Source organism: Syngnathoides biaculeatus, chromosome 13, assembly GCF_019802595.1.
Source record: "Syngnathoides biaculeatus isolate LvHL_M chromosome 13, ASM1980259v1, whole genome shotgun sequence".
Classification (NCBI taxonomy): Eukaryota; Metazoa; Chordata; class Actinopteri; order Syngnathiformes; family Syngnathidae; genus Syngnathoides; species Syngnathoides biaculeatus.
This window is the reverse complement of record NC_084652.1, coordinates 25350762-25371662: the sequence shown is the minus strand read 5'-3', so window position 1 is coordinate 25371662 and position 20901 is coordinate 25350762. Positions and strand designations below refer to the sequence as shown.

At 45.3% G+C, this 20901-nt stretch overlaps 1 protein-coding gene across 1 annotated transcript in view; it reads right to left on the bottom strand.

Moving 5' to 3' along the window:
- The window catches only part of si:ch211-207d6.2 (sickle tail protein homolog), a 46242-nt gene extending 26096 nt beyond the window's left edge, over positions 1-20146 (bottom strand). The window contains exons 1-4 of the mRNA XM_061840243.1: positions 20056-20146; positions 12064-12089; positions 10611-10777; positions 10223-10398 (exon numbers count right to left, since the gene is read on the bottom strand). Of these exons, the coding sequence (XP_061696227.1) occupies positions 10223-10398; positions 10611-10777; positions 12064-12089; positions 20056-20144 (458 nt within the window). The 5' untranslated portion in view covers positions 20145-20146. The remainder of the gene's footprint in view (positions 1-10222; positions 10399-10610; positions 10778-12063; positions 12090-20055) is intronic.
- Between the last annotated feature and the right edge of the window lie 755 nt (positions 20147-20901).

Here is a 20901-nt window from a genome sequence, read left to right as displayed (position 1 = left end):
TATGCCTTAGGTGTGACAGAGGAATTTAAGGTGGAGGTGGGACTGCATCAGGGATCAGCTCTGAGCCCCTTCCTGTTTGCAGTGGTAATGGATAGGCTGACAGATGAGGTTAGACTGGAATCCCCTTGGACCATGATGTTCGCAGATGATATTGTAATATGCAGTGAAAGCAGGGAGCATGCAGAGGAACAATTAGAAAGATGGAGACATGCACTGGAAAGGAGAGGAATGAAGATTAGCCGAAGTAAAACAGAATATATGTGCGTGAATGAGAAAAGTGGAGGGGGAAGAGTGAGGCCACAGGGAGAAGAGATAGCGAGGGTGGATGACTTCAAATATTTAGGGTCAACAATCCAGAGCAATGGTGAGTGTGGTAAGGAAGTGAAGAAACGGGTCCAAGCAGGTTGGAACAGCTGGCGAAAGGTGTCTGGTGTGTTATGTGACAGAAGAGTCTCTGCTAGGATGAAGGGCAAAGTTTACAAAACAGTGGTGAGGCCGGCCATGATGTACGGATTAGAGACGGTGGCACTGAAGAGACAACAGGAAGCAGAACTGGAGGTGGCAGAAATGAAGATGCTGAGGTTCACGCTCGGCGTGAGCAGGTTGGATAGGATTAGAAATGAGCTCATTAGAGGGACAGCCAAAGTTGGATGTTTTGGAGACAAGATTCGAGAGAGCAGACTTCGATGGTTTGGACATGTTCAGAGGCGAGAGAGTGAGTATATTGGTAGAAGGATGCTGAAGATGGAGCTCCCAGGCAAAAGAGCGAGAGGAAAACCAAAGAGAAGGTTGATGGATGTGGTGAGGGAGGACATGAGGGCAGTTGGGGTTAGAGAGGAAGATGCAGGAGATAGGCTGTGGCGACCCCTAACGGGACAAGCCGAAAGGAAAAGAAGAAGAAACAGAATAAGAATCAGTTTTATTGGCCAAGTGTGTAAAAACATGAGGAATTTTTCTCTGGCAATCAGTGCTGCCTCACAGTTTTGAAGACCCGACTTCAAATCCAGCCTCATCTGTGTGGAGTTTGCATGTTCTCCCTGTGTTCTTTCTGTGCAACCCAAAGTGAGGAGCTTGGCTGAGCAATTCAGGAGGGCAGGACCGGCGTTCCTACAGGCCAACTCAGGCAGACGTCTGCAAGCAGGATCCCAATGACAAAGCATTAACCAAAAAAGGTTGTTGTTGTTGTTGAGCAACGAGAGAAATAGTGGGTAGTTTAGTTTTGGTTGTTGGCTGGGACATATCTGGTAGGTCGGGGGTTGTCGTCCTTTTCTCCCAGATGGCCAACGTCATAGGCGGGTCTCTTACAATTGTATCTAGAGGAGGGGGCTCCGCTGGCGCTGTAGATACGAGGGCAATCGTACATGACTAACCGCAGTCTTGTCCCCCAGGCCGCATTTTCTGTAAATGGTAACCCTAACCAGTACTTCAGGGCGGGGTGATAACCACACCGGAGCCAACTCAATGTCACTTGGTCTTTGCGTCCATAGGTCATTTCTGCTTGGCGGTCGATCCGGCTGCCTTGGTTGCTGTAGATTCGCTGCGTTCATTCATGGGATGCCGGGACGCCTTTTGTCGCCCTCGGGATCAATACTTTTGCCGTGTTGTAATCGTGTTCGACTTTGTTTTGGTCCGCGACTTTCGCCTGGGCATCTACTACCTCATTGCCAGCGATACTGCAATGATTAGGGCACCAAGTGAAGGTCACCACGCACCTATGCTCCATGAAATCCAACAGGAGTATCAGAGTATTTCGTTTGTCGTTGTTCTTGAGGCTGTTTGGTGAGTACATTGTCTGGATGTGAAGGAATCATGAAAGGCTGTCACTGACCACTCGGGCTTTCAGGACGGTGTCATTGGTCCGGATGATTTTTCAACCGTTTCGACCATTGCTTTGATCTCCGCCTGGAAGGAGGAACACCATCGGCCTGTTGGAATGGCGAAGGAGTGGTGGACTTGGGGTCACTTGGGTGGCCAGTGGTGACGACGATTCCATCACCGCCTGTTACGGTACCACTCATTGCTGATCCGTCTGTGTAGAGGACCATGTCAAAGGTGTCCCATCCTTCCTCCAGTCGTTCAAGGGCCCACTTCTTGTCAGCTTCAACATCTCCTGACTTGCTGCCACTACTCTCAAGGTTGTGTCCACCAGTCTCCAACCAGGGTGGGAGAACTTTGGCTGCTGGTGGGGATTGGATGCTCCAAAGATGGATTTTCAGGTCTCACCAGCCTTCTGGCGCCAGCTGGGCTTTTTCTGTTCGTTGTTTCACTTCTTTCTACGGATTTTCAAACCGTGGGCAACCCCTTTCGAATTTTCAATCGCAATGCTGCTCAGCTGTGTCACTCTCGTGGTGATTGTTGGCAAGTCTGCCTCCGCCAGGATGGCCTCCAATGGAGTGGTTTTGACTTGGCCTGTGATGACTCATCCCGCAATGCACTGACACGTTTCTAGCTTTTCCATCATGGTTGATGAGACCCACGGGAGCCAAGTTGCTGCTGTGTATTCGACTTGTACCTGACCCGTAGCAAAGTAAGTTGAGCGTAGAGTTTGCTTGTCATAGCCCCACTTAGTTGTTGGTAGGCATCGCAGGGCTCCCGCCTGTCGTCCCAACTTCCTGCCGACGGTTGCTGCATGATGGGTAAAGGTCAGCTGGCGGTCGTATGTCACGCCCAGGAACTTAGGGTGGGGATTGTACTGCAACAGTTGGTTTAGCTGAAGAGATAGGTGCCAGCTGTCCTCGTGTATGTTGGTGCTGCAGAAGGAGCATTCAGATTTTTGGACCAAAAGTTAAGTTTTCCAGAGTCGACTCCATGTCTCAATATGATTCAGCGACTGTTGCAGTGAGCGTTCTGCCTGGAGGAGGTCTGGCTCAAAGCAACAACGTCATCCGTGAACAGGCTAACCTGCGGGTTGTTGAGGTCGGTGGTTAGTTCATTGATGTAAATGAGGAACAGGAGTGGTGAAAGAACAAACCCCTGTGGGACGCCCTGCTTCAATGTGACTATCTTGCTCTTCTTGCTGTCAAATGTCACCTAGGTTAGTCTGTTAGAAAGCCAAGATTGTATCCACTGGACTATTTTTGTCGGTGCTCCTGTTTGGTTCATCATCAAAAGGAGCGTGTCTCACCACACCTTGTCATAGGCCTGAGAGTAATCAATCAGTGCCAGCATCATTTGTTGCATTGGTTGGTGTTGGAAGCCGTTGCTGATCGTCTGTGACTGGTGAAGTAACTGAGCTTTTGTAGAGTGGCCAGCTCAAAATCCTGCAAGGTTAGGGCTTAATAGGTTCGTTGTCTCAGCAATGTAGTGGAGGCGATTCGTCACCAGCCTCTCCATAACCTTCCTTATCATTGAGGTGAGGGAGATTGGTCTGTAGCTGTTAAGCCGCTGGTGGTCCTTTCCGGCTTTTAGAACTGGTCTGAGATCAGCTACTCGTCATGCCTGAGGGATTTGTGTGGATGACCAGGAGTGATTGGAGATCCTCAGGGGGTGGTAACGGCTATGGGGCTGAGTTGTCATAGGAACCGACGATGGATTTGGTCAGGTCTGGGCACTTTTATAGGGTTTAAACTCGTCAACGCTGCTTTGATCCCATTTAGGGGAAGACGCCACAGGCTTTGGAATCTATTGGTTCTATTTGAAAGCAGCTACTGAGAATCTTCTTCATGCTGCGATCTTCCTTCTTAATCTTCACCGAAATCACACCCCAATACAGCTTGACAAACGCATTCGCCTTCTGCTTCGGGCTGACATAGTTGAAGCCTTGGTCAGTAATGATTCGGCTAGTGTCAGTGCTTTTGGTTGCGGTGAGGTTGTGGAGGATTGACCACATCTCTCTCTTGCCATTTCCTTCCATCACCTTCCGCTTCTATATCTCTGCCTTGCTTTCGCGCACCGGTTACTTCACCCGGTCGTTGCTGGTCTTGTAAGCTATCGAGTGGGTGTCAGATGCTGCCCTCGCTGTATCTCTTTCCTTTTCAGCTTTCATAATCTCCAATTTTCTCCAGCTTTCTCTGGGTATTCTGACTGCTTTAAAATCGAATCACGTGGTTGCCAGAACTGCGTTGCAAAGCGCTCATTCATGGTGGTGGTCATTTCTTGTCCGCCTTTCTTTTTGGCCAATAGGGCTTGGCTGAGTTCATCTTGGAAGGTCTGGAGGTTTACCTTCTTCCAGTCCCATACTAGCCGCTTTGCTCCTTTTGTCTTCACCATAAGGAGGTGGACAGTCGTTAGGATGAATTTGTGGTCTGTGGAGAGCTTGTTAAGAGGGATCCAGTCGCATCGGTGTTGGATGCCGTGTGGGCTATAGTGACGTCGGACAATAAGTGGCCAGTGACAGGATTTTGGCCGGTGGCCACTTCTGGGTTGTCGAGGAAGCCTTCCTCTGCGTCCACATCTCTCTCGGCTAGTTGTTCGCCCCTCTCATCTGGATGAGCGTTCTGGTCCCACACTTTGTTGTGAGCGTTAAGGTCAGCACACACGATCTTGTTTTCTTGGAGTTCTGGTTGAAAGGATGCCATGGAGAAGCCAATTCTCTGGAGGTAATGTGCGTTCTGTGGAGGGAGATACCAATTAGATATAGTCAATGTCTGCATGTTGGGAATGGGCATCTGGATGGACAGCCTTTCCAGCGCCACATCTTCCTCTTCAAGTTGTTGGACCCAATATGGTATAGAGGTTCAGATGTAGTAGGTAAGGAGCCCGCCTCCCCTGGCTTCCCCTTGTAGTGGCCGACCCCGTCGTACCAGGGTGTAGTTGCTGAGGTGTGGGGTCTTGTCGCAAGGGAGGAGATGGCTTTGTTGGGTGGTGATGACATCTACTTCATATTTCTCAACAAGATCTTCGAGTAGCTGGAGCTCTCTGTAGAGTCTGGCATTCCATTGCAAGTCCTTGATTCGTGGTTGAGTGACCCCGACCAAGGTCTTGTCGAGGGTAGGTGGTTGTTGGGCTTCAGTACCCTTCTGAACTCCTGATGGCTGGCACCGAGGACAACACCACCCTGGCGTCTGAAGTTCACATTTGCTTGACATCTCACCGTCGTCATGCATTGGATGTGGAAGGGGCTTTTGCAGTGGCTACACGTAAAGCGTCTGGCAGCGCGACGGACACATCCCTTACACTCCGCGCACCAAGCGCCATGAAGCTGGACTTGAGGCACTGCTTGCGGCTGGTCAGCTGATTGATCGTCGGGGGATTATTGATTGTTGCTGGAGGAACTCGGTGGCGGGGGTGGAGTGCTGCCCTCTACACCTTCATAAGGACAGCATCTCCATTCCCGGCGTCTCTTTGGGATTGCGGTAGGCTGGTACAGGAGAGTTGGTGGGCAGCGCCACAGGTGCCACACACGGCTCTAGGGGCATTGTGTCGAATGATTTGCATACACCAGGCAGATGGTACTGCTTGGTGTCTGTCCCCATCGTCGTCTTAGTTGGTATCATTGGGTGGTTGGGTATCATCTTCTGACTTGTCAATTCGCTGAGGTCTGAGGCAGCATTTCCAGGACAGCACTCCTCTTTGCCCTTCTTTTGCTTGTTTCGTGTCAGATGTGTGCAGCCGAGATGGAAGGGCAAATTGCAGGAAACGCAGGTTAACCTGTTTGGTTGAGGCTGAATTTTTATCCACATCTGGTGCAGTTGTGGTCTACAGATGCTTGCGGACAACACCTAGGCAGTGGTAGTTGTCAGACTGGTATTGTCTGGCCACCTCTGTCCTGGTAAGGCCCCTGCATTTGTTGTGAAATCGCTGATGGCATTGGGTGCAGCTGAGGGCGTTCGCTTTGGTGCTGCCCTGTACGGTGCAAAGGAGGTTGGGTAAGAGGGCCCTTTGGGCAGCAGTCTGGGAACAAGGACCCATGGGCCCAAATGTTTGGAAAAAATCAAGAGTACCACAGATGCATTGTGTGCCTTGAGGATGCTCGTGGAAAAGTACAGAGAAGGTCAGAAAGAGCGGCATTGTGTCTTTGTAGACCGAGAGAAAGCCCGTGACAGAGTACCAAGAGAGGAACTGTGGTACTGTATGCGCAAGTACTATGTGGCGGAGAAATATGTTAAAATAGTACAGGACATGTATGAGGACAGCAGAACAGCGGTGAGATGTGCCGTTGGTATGTCAGAAGAATTTAAGGTGGAGGTGGGACTGCATCAGGGATCCGCTCTGATCCCCTTCCTGTTTGCGGTAGTAATGGATAGACTGACTGATGAGGTGAGGCTGGATCCCCCTTGGACCATGATGTTCGCAGATGATATTGTGATCTGCAGTGAAAGCAGGGAGCAGGTGGAGGAACAATTAGAAAGATGGAGACATGCACTGGAAAGGAGAGGATTGAAGATTAGCTGAAGTAAAACGGAGTATATGTGCATGAATGAGAGAGGCGGTGGGGAAGAGTGAAGCTCCAGGGAGAAGAGGTAGCAAAGATGGACGACTTCAGATACTTGGGGTCAACAATACAGAGCAATGGAGAGTGTGGTAAAGAAGTGAAGAAACGGGTCTAAGCGGGGTGGAACACTTGGTGGAAGATGTCTGGTGTTCTATGTGACAGAAGAGTCTCCGCGAGGATGAAGGGTCAAGTCTATAAAACAGTGGTGAGGCCGGCCATGATGTATGGATTAGAGACGGTGGCACTGAAGAAACAACAGGAAGCAGAACCTGAGGTAGCAGAAATGAAGATGTTGAGGTTCTTGTTTGGAGTGAGCAGGTTGGATAGGATTATAAATGAGCTCATTAGCGGGACAGCCAAAGTTGAATGATGTGATGGAGGTTTTGGAGACAAGGTTAGAGAGAGCAGACCTGGATGGTTTAAACATGTCCAGAAGCAAGAGAGTGAGTATATTGGTAGAAGGGTGGTGAGGATGGAGTTGCCAGGCAAAAGAGCGATAGGAAGACCGAAGAAAAGCTTGATGGATGTTGTGAGGGAGGAAATGAAGACTGTGGGTGTGAGAGAGGGAGATGCACAAGATAGGCTTTGATGGAAAAATATGACACGCTAATGGGATAAGCTGAAAGGAAAAGAAGAAAAAGGTGAACAAAATGAGGAACGAGGAAAATACATCAACAAGATGCTCGTGCACTCATTCACAATGATACAGTCTCAAACACAATGAACTGACAACTAACAATACAAAACACAAGGTTTATATGCCTGGCGGAATTATTGTCAATGAGGCGCAGGTGAGGAGCTGCTGCCGGAGGCAGCTGCGTAAAGGGCAGTGGCCTGGCCAAGCCTCTGACTTAATATAATTGATAATTTTGATTATTGATCACTAGCATATTCCAGGAACTATGTTTTTTTTTTCGTTTGTTATAACATAGGTATAAAAGCTCAAATGTAATACAACAATTTTAAACATGTCTGCAGTACAATGCATCACCCTCCCACCAAAAAGAATGTGTCCACAAAAATGTCATGAAAATCCAAGCACATCTAGCACATCTCTCAATGCATGGCAACAACAAAATATCACCAGAATTATGCAGGACCAAAAAGAATTAGACAGCAAAAATTGAGGGACAAGAGAGGTTTGCAGTGATATTCAGTGTCTGGAATTTTTCTTTTTTTTTTTCCCCAGGAAAATGTACATGAACAGGAGAGTGGCATGTGGAATGCACAGAACCTAACTAATACAACTACCGGTATAGTTGTATTCGTCAATTGCTGTTTTGAAAGTGGAGATATGTTTGCCTATGGAGAGAATTTTCTTTTTTATTTTATGCAAAGATTAGTTATTTATATATTTAAACAACACCAAAAAATAATTCACTATTTTGTATAAAAAAAAAAATTAATACTCTATTTGAAGATTCTTATTTCATCGAGGCAGCATCATGGCTCAGCTGTAAAGAGTTGGCCTCACAGGTCTGAGGTCCCAGGTTTAATCCCGGACCTGTCTGTGTGGAGTTTGGATGTTCTCCCCGTGCCTGTGTGGGTTAGCTCCGGGTACTCCGGTTTCCTCCCACATCCCAAAAACATGCAACATTAATTGCCCCTAGCTGTGATTGTGAGTGCGGCTGTTTGTCTCGATATGCCCTGCGGCTGGCTGGCAACCACTTCAGGGTGTACCCTGTCTCCTGCCCGTTAACAGCTGGGATAGGCTCCAGTACTCCCGCAACCCTCGTGAGGATAAGGGGCTAAGAAAATGAATGGATGAATGGATGGATGGACTTCACCCTGTACCTCTCCCTGCATTCTGTGATTCTAAGTATACAGTAAAGAAAATAAGTATTTGAACACCCTGCTATACTGCAAGTTCTCCCACTGATAAGTCATGGAGGGGTCTGAAAATTCCATTGTAGGCGCATGTCCACTGTAAGAGAGATAATCTAAAAAGAAAAATCCAGAAATCACTATGTATGATTTTTCAACTATTTATTTGTGTGATACCGCTGCAAATAAGAACTTGAACACCTGAGAAAACCAATGTTAATATTTGGTACAGTAGCCTTTTGTTTGCACTTACAGAGGTCAAATATTTCCTGTAGTTGTTCACTGGGTTTGCACACAATGCAGGAGGGATTTTAGCCTACTCCTCCACAGAGATCTTCTCTAGATCAGACAGGTTTCAGAGATGTCGCTGACAAACACAGTTTCAGCTCCCTCCAAAGATTTTGTATTGGGTTTCGGGCCGGAGACTGGTGACGCCATGCCAGAACCTTGATATGCTTCTTACAGAGCCACTCGTTGCTTTTCCTGGCTGTGTGCTTTGGGTCATTGTCACGTTGAAAGACCCAGCCACGACCCATCTTAAATGCTCTGACTGAGGGAAAGAGGTCGTTCCCCAAAATCTCACAATACATGGCTACGGTGATCCTCTCCTTAATACAGTGCAGTCGTCCTGTCCCATGTGCAGAAAAACACCCCCATGCTTCACAGTAGGGATGGTGTTCTTGGGATGGAACTCATCAGTCATTTTCCTCCAAACACAGTTACTGGAATTATGACCAAAAAGTTCCAATTTGGTCTCATCTGACCACAAAACTTTCTCCCATGGCTCCTCTGAATCATCCAAATGTTCATTGGCGAACTTAGGCCCATACCCTCAGATGGACTGGTTTCAGCAGGGGAATCTTCCATGCCATGCATGATTTCAAACCAAGATGTCTTAGTGTTTTACCAATAGTCACCTAGGAAACGGTGGTCCAGCTCTTTTCAGGTCATTGACCAAGTCCTGTCGTTTAGTCCTGGGCTGATTCCTCACCTTTCTAAGGATCACTGAGACCCCACGAGGCGATATCTTGCATGGGGCTCCACTTCGATTGAGATTGACCGTCATGTTTAGCTTCTTCCATTTTCTAATGATTGCTCCATCAGTGGACCTTTTTTCAACAAGCTGCTTAGCAATTTCTCCGTACCTCTCCCCAGCCGTGTGGAGTTGTACAATTTTGTCTCTGGTGTATTTGGACAGCTCTTTGGGTCTTGGCCGTGTTACAAGTTGAGTCTTACTGATTGTATAGGGTGGACAGGTTTCTTTCTGCAGCTAACGACCTCACACAAGTGCATCTGATTCAGGATAATACATGGAGTGGAGGTGGAATCCTAAAGGCGCACTAGCAGGTCTTTTAGGGTCAGAATTCTAGCTGATAAATAGGTGTTCAAATACTTATTTCCAGCTGTATCACACAAATAAATCGTGAAAAAAAATCATACGTTGTGATTTTTGTATTTTTCTTTTTAGATTATCTCTCTCACATTGGACATCCACCTACGATGAAAATTTCAGCCCCCTCCATGATTACTAAGTGGGAGAACTTGCAATATAGCAAGGTGTTCAAACACTTATTTTCTTCACTGTAGTAGCATAGTAGGAGCATACTAGTAACATACAAAACCACACATGGTGTCTCAACGTATTTTTTTCTTGCTCACTCTTACTCTGTGAATACTATATAAAAATGTCTTAGTGGCCAGATTTTTTGTAGAAATTTCAGTGGTGAGTATTCACAAATTATGAGTGTCAAGGTATTGACATACATAGGTAAGAGTTATTTATTCATGAACAAATGAAAAAAAGTGCCCTTTTTCCTCAATTGCGCCCCCCTAAAACTATGTGCATGTTCCTGGAAGAAACTGACATTTTTGTTGGGCTCTAGATTATGGAGCCAGAATTTTTTCACATACAAATATTAATGTGACAACATCTGAGGTGACTTCTAGTATTTCTGTTACATGTCAATTCTCAACCATGCTCTTAAACATTACCGTTCAAGTCATCGACAACTTTAAAAATATTACCTGAGCTGTTTGAGTATTTTCTCCTCTGTAGCAAGGTAATTAATCCTCTCCTCCCCTATCTGAGCTCTTGGTCCACATGTGGTCTCCTCAGACTGAGTGAAGCCATCACACATCAATAACAGCAATTCCTGGCTAGCCAAGTGCAACAAAGACTTGGTGGTTTGCTGGTGTGATATCTGCGATACAACAGTAAGATGTTAATTGCAAAGCATATGGAGAGGTGTGCTATTTAACATTACGACTACAGTATATTATTTTCTTGACCTTCATAGAAGGATATTCTGTTGGAAAAAAAAAACATTTGTAAATAATAAGAAGCATGAAGTGGAATGATTAAAGCCTTGACATAGAGCTAATAATACATACACAACACAGGATGGACAGTTACCTGTAAACGTCTGAGTTGATTTAATTGGAGACGTAGTTCATTCACATTGCTCTTCACTTGCACCAAGCACTGCTGCAGCTCACTTTCTGCGGTTGGAGCCAAAATAGCCCCCGAGGCAGAGCTAATCACATCGGTTACATCACTGGTCACATGTGGCTCAGATGAAACTTTGGTGGAAATCAAAGACAGACACTATTTTAAATATTTGTAAACTTTGCATGTGGGGTTATTAGATTCATTAATGCCCTAGAGGTAGGATGTGACTTAGATTTGAAAGAGAAATTTTGGAAGGAACTTATATGAAGTAGTTCTGAACATCCCTGACAGAGACAATTGTGATTGGTGCAGATTGTAATGGACTACTTGCTGAAGGAAACAACGAAGAAATGATGGGTAAGTACAGCTTCCAGGAAATTAACTTTTTGTGACAGAGGGTGGACTTTGCAAAAATGATGGAAATGGCAGAAGTGAACCCTTTTTTTTTCCCCAGAAGACACAGAAACAAAGAGCAGAGGTAGAGGCACGCAGGTCAATTACATTTTGTGCAGAAGATGTCATCTGAAGGTGGCTACTGACTGTAAGGCAATTGTCGGGGAGAGTGTAGCTCCACAGGATGGAATGGAAGAAAAGTGTGCTAGTTTCCATTTTTCAGAAAATATGCGATTTGCAGAGCTGTGGGAACTATAGAGAAATAAGCTTGATGAGCCAGACAACGAAGTTATGGAGTTGGGGAGGCTAGACTCAGGTCAGAAATAAGTATGTGTGAGCAACAGTATGGTTTCATGCCTAGAAAGAGTACCACAGATGCATTATTTTCCTTCAGGAAGCTAATGGAAAAGTACAGAGAATGTCAGAAGGAGCTATATTGTGTCTTTGTGGATCAAGAGAAACCACATGACAGAGTACCAGTAGAGGAACTGTGGTACTGCATGCGTAAGTCTGGTGTGGTGGAGAAATACATTAGATAGTACAGGGCATGTATGAGGGCAGCAGAACAGTGGTGAAGTTGTGCTGTGGGTGTGACAGAAGAATTTAAGGTGGAGGTGAAACTTATTCTGAGCATCTACATTTTCAAAAACTTTCACAATCTAAAATAATACAGTGGGAGCATTTCAAACGCCTGTGTTTCACAGAGAAACTGTTCGAGCATAAAAAAAAAAAAAAAAAATCATACAGATCCACCATTCTGCAAAAATAGCCAGATGAACAGGGAGGCAAATTTACATCATTTTGCTCTCCACTTGAAACATTTGCATTTGACATCAAAAGATGAATAAGAGAAAAGAAATTTGACTTTTTATTATGATGGTGATGGTATGATGGTTTGGACTGCAAAAAAATATTCCCCAAATAACTGTCAATAAGATAGATATTAAACTTTGCTTTAAAAGTCAACCAAACCAAAGTTCCACCATCATCACAGAATATAAAAATATATAAACAAAAAACTCACCAGAGCTATTCTTCCAAGGGCTTTCACTGCAAACACACATATGGTTAGTAAATATATTATTTTTTCTCTCAGAGTTAACAGGGTTATTTTGCCTTTGAAGTTTTACATTACATTACAAGTAAGTCTTTTTTTTGTATCCTAAAGAAAGACTATGCAAACATCCATTTTCTTCTCCATACCCAAGATTGGGTCGAGAGGGCAATAGGTTTAGCAGGGAAGCCCAGACTTCTCTCTCCCCAGCCAATTCCTATAGCTCTTCTGAGGGGATCCCGAGGCATTCCCAGGCCAGCCTGTCCAACGTGTCCTGTGTTGTCCCTAGGTTATCTACCAGTGGGACATACCTGGAACACCTCACCAGGGAAGTATCCAGGATCCATCCCAAATTGATGCCCGAGTTACCTCATCTGGCTCCTCTCAATGTGGAGGAGCAGCAACTCTACTCTGAAGCTTTTCTAGCTGACCGAGCTTCTCACCTTAGCTTGTGACCATAGGTGAGGGTAAGAACGTAGATCAACCAGTAAATTGAGAGCTTTACCTTTCGGCTAAGCTCCTCGTACAACAGACCAATGTAAAGTCTGCATCACTGCAGAAACCGCACCGATCCCCCTGTAGCGCTCACATTCCATTCTTCCCTCATTCATGAACAAGACTCCAGGTTACTTGAACTCCTCCACTTTTGGAAGTATCTCATTCCCGACCAGCAAAGGGCACTCCACCCTTGTCTGACTGAGGACCATATTCTCAGACATGGAGATACTGATTTTCATCCCAGCTGGTTCCCACTCGGCTGCGAAACAAGAGTTGGAGCTACAATGAGCATTGGAGATCACAGCTTGATGAAGCACACAGAACCACATCATCCCCAAAAACCAAGGATGCAATACTGAGGCCCCAAACTGGACCCACTCTGCACCACAGCTGTGCCTAGAAATTCTGTCTATAAAAGTTATCCACAGAATCATTGGAAAGGGGCACCCTTGACAGTGTCCAACTCTCACCAGAAACAAATTTGACTTACTGTCAGCAATGCAGACCAAACTCTGACACTGATCATACAGGTAGCAAACAGCTTGTATCAGTAGAATCGGTACCCCATACTCCCGGAGTAGCCCCTGGAGGATTCCCCAAAGGACACAGTCAAGCGCCTTCTTGAAGTTCACAAAACACATGAAGACTGGTTGGGCGAACTCTCATGCACCCTCGCGGAGCCTGCCGAGCATGTAGAGCTGGTCCACTGTTCTACTCCAGGACAACCACCACACTGCTCCCTTCTCTAGCTGAGATTCAACTTCCTAACATACCCTCCTATCCAGCACCACTGAATAGACTTTACCAACGAGGCCAAGGATTGTGATCCCACTTTAGTTGAAACACACTATTTGGTCTCCCTTTTTAAAAAGGGGGACCTCTAATGTGTAATGTTGTGCCATGCAGTTCCACATTTGGTGGCTGGGGAGTGTGCCTCCCCCCACCTCCCCCCCTCTCTCACCTATCTATCTATCTATCTATCTATCTATCTATCTATCTATCTATCTATCTATCTATCTATCTATCTATCTATCTATCTCTATCTATCTATCTATCTATCTATCTATCTATCTATCTATCTATCTATCTATCTATCTATCTATCTATCTATCTATCTATCTATCCTTTTTTTAATGTGAAAAGTTTAAAAAAAATAGGCATGAATGCTTTGCATCTGTGAATAGCTTTCCGTTTCTCACAATTGCTAAAAGACCAGCAAAGCTATCTCAGTTTCATTCACCTTATTGGGTCCAAGCACAAAGTTGTTGCTGACTTGCTTGCCTGACCAGCTCTTGACATGTTTTATCTATCTATCTATCTATCTATCTATCTATCTATCTATCTATCTATCTATCTATCTATCTATCTATCTATCTATCTATCTATCTATCTATCTCTATCTATCTATCTATCTATCTATCTATCTATCTATCTATCTATCTATCTATCTATCTATCTATCTATCTATCTATCTATCTATCTATCTATCTATCTATCCATCTATCTATCTATCTGCAGCACCTGCCATCAATTACATAATTGACTCCGGTATTCATAAACTTGCCTGTTTCCTAAATGGTTGCCAAAGCATTGCAGACTCTCTGAGGGGTACCACGGCCCACATACAGAAAGTCTCACAATTCCTCATTCTCTTGGTAACTCTTGTGCCTCCTTGTTTCCCTTCGGGTTCCTGCGCCGCATCATTCCTGCCACCCAGCCAGCCACCTGTCAACTGCCTGCCAGCCACCTGTCCACTGCCTTCCACCTATCCACATCGCCGCCTATTACTTCCATTGATAAACTGTTCACCATGTTACATTTGTCTGCGTCTGCTCTTGGGTCCAGCTCCTCTCAGTTCATGACAGAATACTTTGGCTGTCGTGAACCCAGCAATGCCTGAGGCAAAAAAAAAAACCCACACTCACCCTCCATGGTGCCCCTATCAGCAAAAAAGAACGGACCCTCCAAGAACTCATGGAATCAATACACTCCCTCAGGCAACAGGTATTCTTTCTATCTTCTCATTTGCAAACTGACCACCTTCTCTATGTATTCATGAGCCTGCAGCCTCTCAACCACCTCGCATTCGTATGTCATTTGTCCATGTCCCCCCTTCCCGAGCCCTACTCTGGGGTCCTTTTTTTTATTTTGCCAGTTTTTACTAAATTGCTTACTCCTATTCGATCTCCAACCATACAATTATCCTACCAAATATTCCAAAGAGCATATGTCACTAACCTCCTACACCACAAAACACCAAAATGGTCTACTGCATTATGACATAACTCCTCCCCGGTCCTTCATTCATTCTACTCCTTTTTTGATGATCTGTGTAAGGAGTTTGATCACCCTAAAGAAGCAAAGAAGCTATCCATCGTCTCCTCTAGGGCTCTAAGGGCGATAAGTTCATCACTGAATAATTTGTCAACTTCCGTATCCTTGCTGGTGAATGCACATAGGGTGACGCAACCTTTCGGGGAATTTGCTGAAACAGCATCACCAACCAAATTAAACCTTATTGTCCGGTATGATCCCTCCTCTCTCGAGCCTTTAATCGCCCTTTGTATCCGTCTAGATAATAGACTATGTGAGAGAATCCATGAGCAGGGGCTCCACTCGTGTAAATGCTCTTCTACGCTAAGCACCACACCATCAGCTGTGCACCATCCTCCTCTGTTGCCCTCTGCATTTTGTCACTTTTGAATCCAGTGAACTCATGCCATTTTCGAAACCACAATTAGATCCCCAAGAGCGTTAGCATCGTGTCAACCAGCAGATGTACATTTATTGTCGTCAACCTGATCATTTTATTTCCTCATGTCCTCCTTGAACAAAGGATCTGGCTCATCGCTACGAAGTGAGTCCAACCTCTGTTCCCTCGAGCTCTCCCTCAAGCATGACCGTTCCTGCTTGCATTACAGTTTTTCGTTCAAAAGTACCCCATTACTGCCTTCATTGATTCCAGTGCCAATGATAATTTCATTCCTGAATAATTAATGCAAAAATTCCAAATTCCCCTCCGACCATTCTCATCATTGAAAAGCATCACAAGCCTGGATGGCAGAGTCATCTTCTGTGTCACCCACCAAACAGTGCCCATCATGCTCTTCATTTACGGCAATCACCATGAAACCATTTCTCTCTTTGTTATTCCTTCCCTTATGTCCCCTTTAGTTCTTGACATTCCCTAGCTCCAGATTCACAACCCCACCATTGACTGTTCTCATTTATCTGTTACCAGATGTAGTTCATATTGGCATTCTTACTGTCTACTCTTTTCCGTTTCACACTCTGAAGATCCACCACCTTCTGCCACCGCAGAGCACTATGTCATAAATCCTGCCTGAACATCATTACCGCTCAAGGACATAGCAGTCTTTTTAACCACCCACAGCCCGTACGACTGTGCCATTGACTTGTTGGGAGCTCCACTTCCCACCACCCGACTCACACTCGTGACTCCATGGTTGCTGGCCTCATATGACCCTCCTCACCATCAATTTGAGCTGGATTCTTCTGTGTGGAGAAAAAGGGCACTACTCGCCGACTGTTCATTGACTACTGATGTCTAAATGACATCACTGTGAAAAACAAATCTCCACCTCCTGTCATCAACCCATTGTTTGAGCCCCTCTGTGATGCCAATATTTTCACCTAATTGGACCTCGGTAAAACCTCCCACCTCATTTGTATCTGAGAGCTGTTGAATGGAAAACTGCCTTCAATAACCCTCTCTGACATTTTGAGTATCTCGTCATGCCGTTTGAGTTAACTAATGCTCCTGCAATTTTTCAAACTTTGAATACTGACATCCTCTGAGACATGCTCAACCGGTTGATGTTTATGTACCTTGATGACATCCTCATTTTTCACGTTCCCCTGAACAACACCGCTCCCGTATTTGGGAAGTCCTCCAGCACCTTCTTGAGAACTGGGTGTATGCTAAACTGGAAAAATGTGAATTCTACTTAATTCATATTTCCTCAGCTCCATCATCACAAAAGGACAATTACAACCAGACCCTGCCAAAATCCAAGCAATCATCAACTGGCCTATTCCCATGAACCTAAAAACATTACAGCATGGATTTCCCAACTTCTTCCATCACTTCATCCGCAGCGACAGCAAGGTAGCCCTTCCCTCATCAGCCTCAGATACAACCGCGTTCCCTTTCAGTGGACTCTGACGGCCTCTCGACCATTTGAGCACCCCAAATCAAATTTCACCCGTGCTCCTATTCTGCGTCACCCTGAGCCCTCCTTCCAGTTTGTGGTAGAGGTCGACGCCTCTGGTGCTGTCATCTCGCAACGGGACTCTACCACTCAGAAGCTACATCCCTGTGCTTTTTTCTCCCCTTGCCTATTCACTGGAGAGGAAAATTATGACATCGGCACCCGTGAACTGCTGGCTATAATCAGGGAACTGAATATGTGGAGGCACTGACTCGATGGGACTGAATAGCCCTTGACACACTTATCTCTTACTTGTTCTAAATGAAGAAGATTTTACATAATTCACTACTCTTATAAGAAATACTTCCTATAAACAGAAATGTCTTGTTCTTTGTTCTTGTTACTTTGTTACCTTTTCTTTGTTCTGAATGTTCGACTGTCAGAGAAAAATTCCTTGTGTTTTTACCACTTGGCCAATAAACTTGATTCTGATTCTGATCATTTGGACCGGCGACAGAAACCTCGCTCACCTTCGTTCAGCTAAGTGAGTCAATGCCTGACAAGCTCATTGGGCCCTCTTTCCCAGCCAGTTCCCCTTCACTCTCCCCTTCAGTCCAGGGTCCAGTCCAGTTCCAGTCCCAGGAACACCAGATCAGATATTGTCTCTGAGTTCTCTCAGGGAGACAGTTCTCTTCACAGGTCTGCATGGAATTCTGCAACTTGGTAGGCACAGTGGCCAGCTTGTCTTCAGGGTACCATCTGCACATCAATGGCCAGACGGCGCGAGCTGATCAATTCCCTGGAGTTGGTACTCCGCTGTGTAGCTGCACGGAACCCATCCTCATGGAGCACATTACTCCTCTGAATATGTTTGTGGGTTGAATATGTACACACTAGTTCTGCCACTGGTATGTCCCCATTCATGACTTGCAATAGTTTCCAACCCCCATTATCAACCAAGAGGAGCAGGCGGTGGCAGTTCCTCCTGTTTGACTCCTTAGAGTCCAGGTGGTGTGGGAGGAAGTTAGGGCTGCATTGAGCCGATCCGTGGCACACAACTCACGGACTGACATCGATCTTTCACCCCCAAATACAAGGTAGGTCAGTCAGTCTTTCCTCCCATGATCTCACACTTTGACTGAGTCCCATAAACTCACTCCGCGTTATATTGGTCTTTCCCCCATTATCAAAATCAGCAATCCCATTTCTGCCCAGTTGACCTTACCTCAGTCTTTGAAAATTCATACAACTGTCCACGTCTCATTGCTTAAACCTGTCTCCACCTGCGCACTGAGCTCTCAGACCGATCCCGCTCCCCCACTCCGATTATTGACATCTCCCGTTCTCAGTGTTGCGCTTCCTCGATGTCCTGCCTATGGGGAAGGGGTTCCAGTACCTTGTTTACTGGGAGGGGTATGGCCCATAGGAGCAGTCCTGGATTTCTCGGATGTCCTATTGGATTAATAGGATATAAAGTTATCTAATATTTGCTTTCTTGGTTTTTTAATGCTTCATTGCTTGTGTGATGTGGTGCAATCAAGAGGCCCATTGGAAATTTTGCTATGATGTACTTAAACAATGTGATACAATCAAGTTACATTGGGTGCCGCGTGGAAACACCAGACAGTGATGCAGAAGACAAAATAAAGACTGACGATCTCAAGAGGATGCTGAAGACATCACAAAGTCTCACATGGACTATTTTTGTCACAGTTGCTTTGTCTGTCACATTTGCTTTGTTGTGATCCGAAGCACGCTAAGGAAGAAAAAAGTGGAGACGTGGAGATGCGATTAGAACGGGTTGGAGATTGTGAAAGAGACACATCCCACGTTCTCCTCGTGAGCCAGAAGTTCATCTTGTCTTCCTTCCTGGAGAATTGTACTTTAAATGTCCTAGGCTGCTTAAACCTGACACTATCCTCGACCCCACACTCTTGGATAACTTCTACGCGGCTCACCCGGGGAAGCCTGGCATCCATTGAGGTGGGGGAGGCCATGCAGTTCCATGTCTGCGTGCTCTCTCTCTCTCTCTCTCTCTCTCCTCTCTCTCTCTCTCTCTCTCTCTTCTCTCTCTCTCTCTCTCTCTCCTCTCTCTCTCTCTCTCTCTCTCTCTCTCTCTCTCCCCTCTCATTATCTCCAGTGTATATCAGTCTGCCTGTCTTCCCGAGATGCTTTCCAAATTATTGCAGACTCTCCTTACGATACTGCCAACACATCCAGGAATACCTCCACTTCCTTCCATTAATAAACTGTTCAGATATTACATCTGCCTCCGCCTGGACTTGTGTCCACCTCCTCTCAGTTCGTGACAGGACCACTACCAAGTTTGCCAATACAGAGCCCCTGTCCCCGATGTCAACATGATGTTACAAAGCATGTCAACCAGGACAATCCCACATTATCCAAAGACTTTAGTAACTCAGGGCGAATATCATCTACTCCTGGGGCTTTCCCACTTAGAGTTTTTTTTAACCACCTCTGCGATCTCAAACCCAGAGACAGAAGCGCCCACCTCAGATACCCCAGATTCCGTTTCCTCATATAAGGTGTGTGGGTGGAATTGAGGAGGCATTCCTTGTACTCTGCCCAGAAACTCAGAATATCGTGAGTCGAGGTCTGCAGTTCCCCATCCTCACTATATACAGTTGATGGTACACTGCTCTCCCCTCCTGAGATGCCAGATGGTGGACCGGACTTTCCTGTAAGCTATCCAGATGTGATTTTCCATGGTCTTAACAAACTCCTCCAAAATCTGAATTTTTTTCCTCAGCAACCACTAAAGCTCCATTCCAGTTAGCCAGCCAGTAACAATCAGAGGCCTCAGGAGTCCCACGGGTCAAAAAGGCCTGATAGGACTCCTTCTTCAGCTTGGTTGGTTTCAAACAACATGTTTGGGGATTGGTGCCCCGGGGGCAACGAGCACCTTACGGACACAGATTCCATCACCCGCTTCAACAAAGGAGGTCCAGAACATGGTCCAGTCGGACTCAATGTCCCCTGCCCCTCTTAAGACATGGGTGATCTGGTATTATTTTTTTCCTCACTACCTTTTCTATGAAAATTGGCAGAACAGCTTTGCATGTCATCTGTCAAAATGTTTCTTGTCTTATTCTCACTTTTCACTCAATTGAACCAAAGTTTCACTGATTCACAGGTTTAATGTATCACATATGACAATTAACCGTGAAGTAACATTTGTGGAATGATGTGGAAAAAAATTGCAAATGTAGGAGCTAAACACAATGTTTAATTTTTTTCATGGATTAAAAGATAATGGATATCATATACAGACCCGGCATGTGCTTGAGTTCTTGGACTATCTCCTCCCACAGACAATGCATGGTGAACCAGCCCTGCTAGGCTGGCTATTTGCTCCTCCATTACTTTTATTCTCTCACTGAAATACAATATGTATATGAAAACATTACCCCTTTTTCGAGACAAATAATTTAAATATTAGATTGCTGAAATACGTAAATGGAATCTTGAAATTTGTAAATCTGACGTCTGTCTGTGTTCACCTCTGAGCATCAAAGGCAGTCATGTGACCCTGATTTAGCCTTTCTGGTTTTCCCAGTGGGCTGTCCACAAATACAGACGATGTGGATGATGACGAACCACTCCCTCTGCTTCTGTTTATAATCTCCTCATTAGCTCCATTATTTTCCCGCTGCAAAGATCGACGAATTGAGGACATCCTATCAGGTGAGACAAGATCCACGCCTCCAATGATCTGTCTCTCTTTCATGCTAACTTCATTCAATCTGTGTTGGGAGGGAGACAGGTTTCTAAACTGAGGAATTTGATTTGAACAATATTTCCTACTATTTTCTCTGGAAGAAAAACTAATAAAAATAGAAGATACAAGGTTGATACACATCTTTGTTAAGTCATTCACTGCATGTGTCCGTGCTCTACACTGGACCGATTTATGGCTTGTAGTTTTTACTCTAATTTTAAACAGAAGACATTTTAGATTGAACTGATAAAATATTCCTGTACAACCACAGATTTTTACAGTGAAGAAAATAATTGTTTGAACACTCTGCTATATTGCAAGTCCTCCCACTTTGAAAAAATGGAGGGGTCTGAAATTTTCATCGTAGGTGCATCTCCACTGTAAGAGAGATACAGTGAA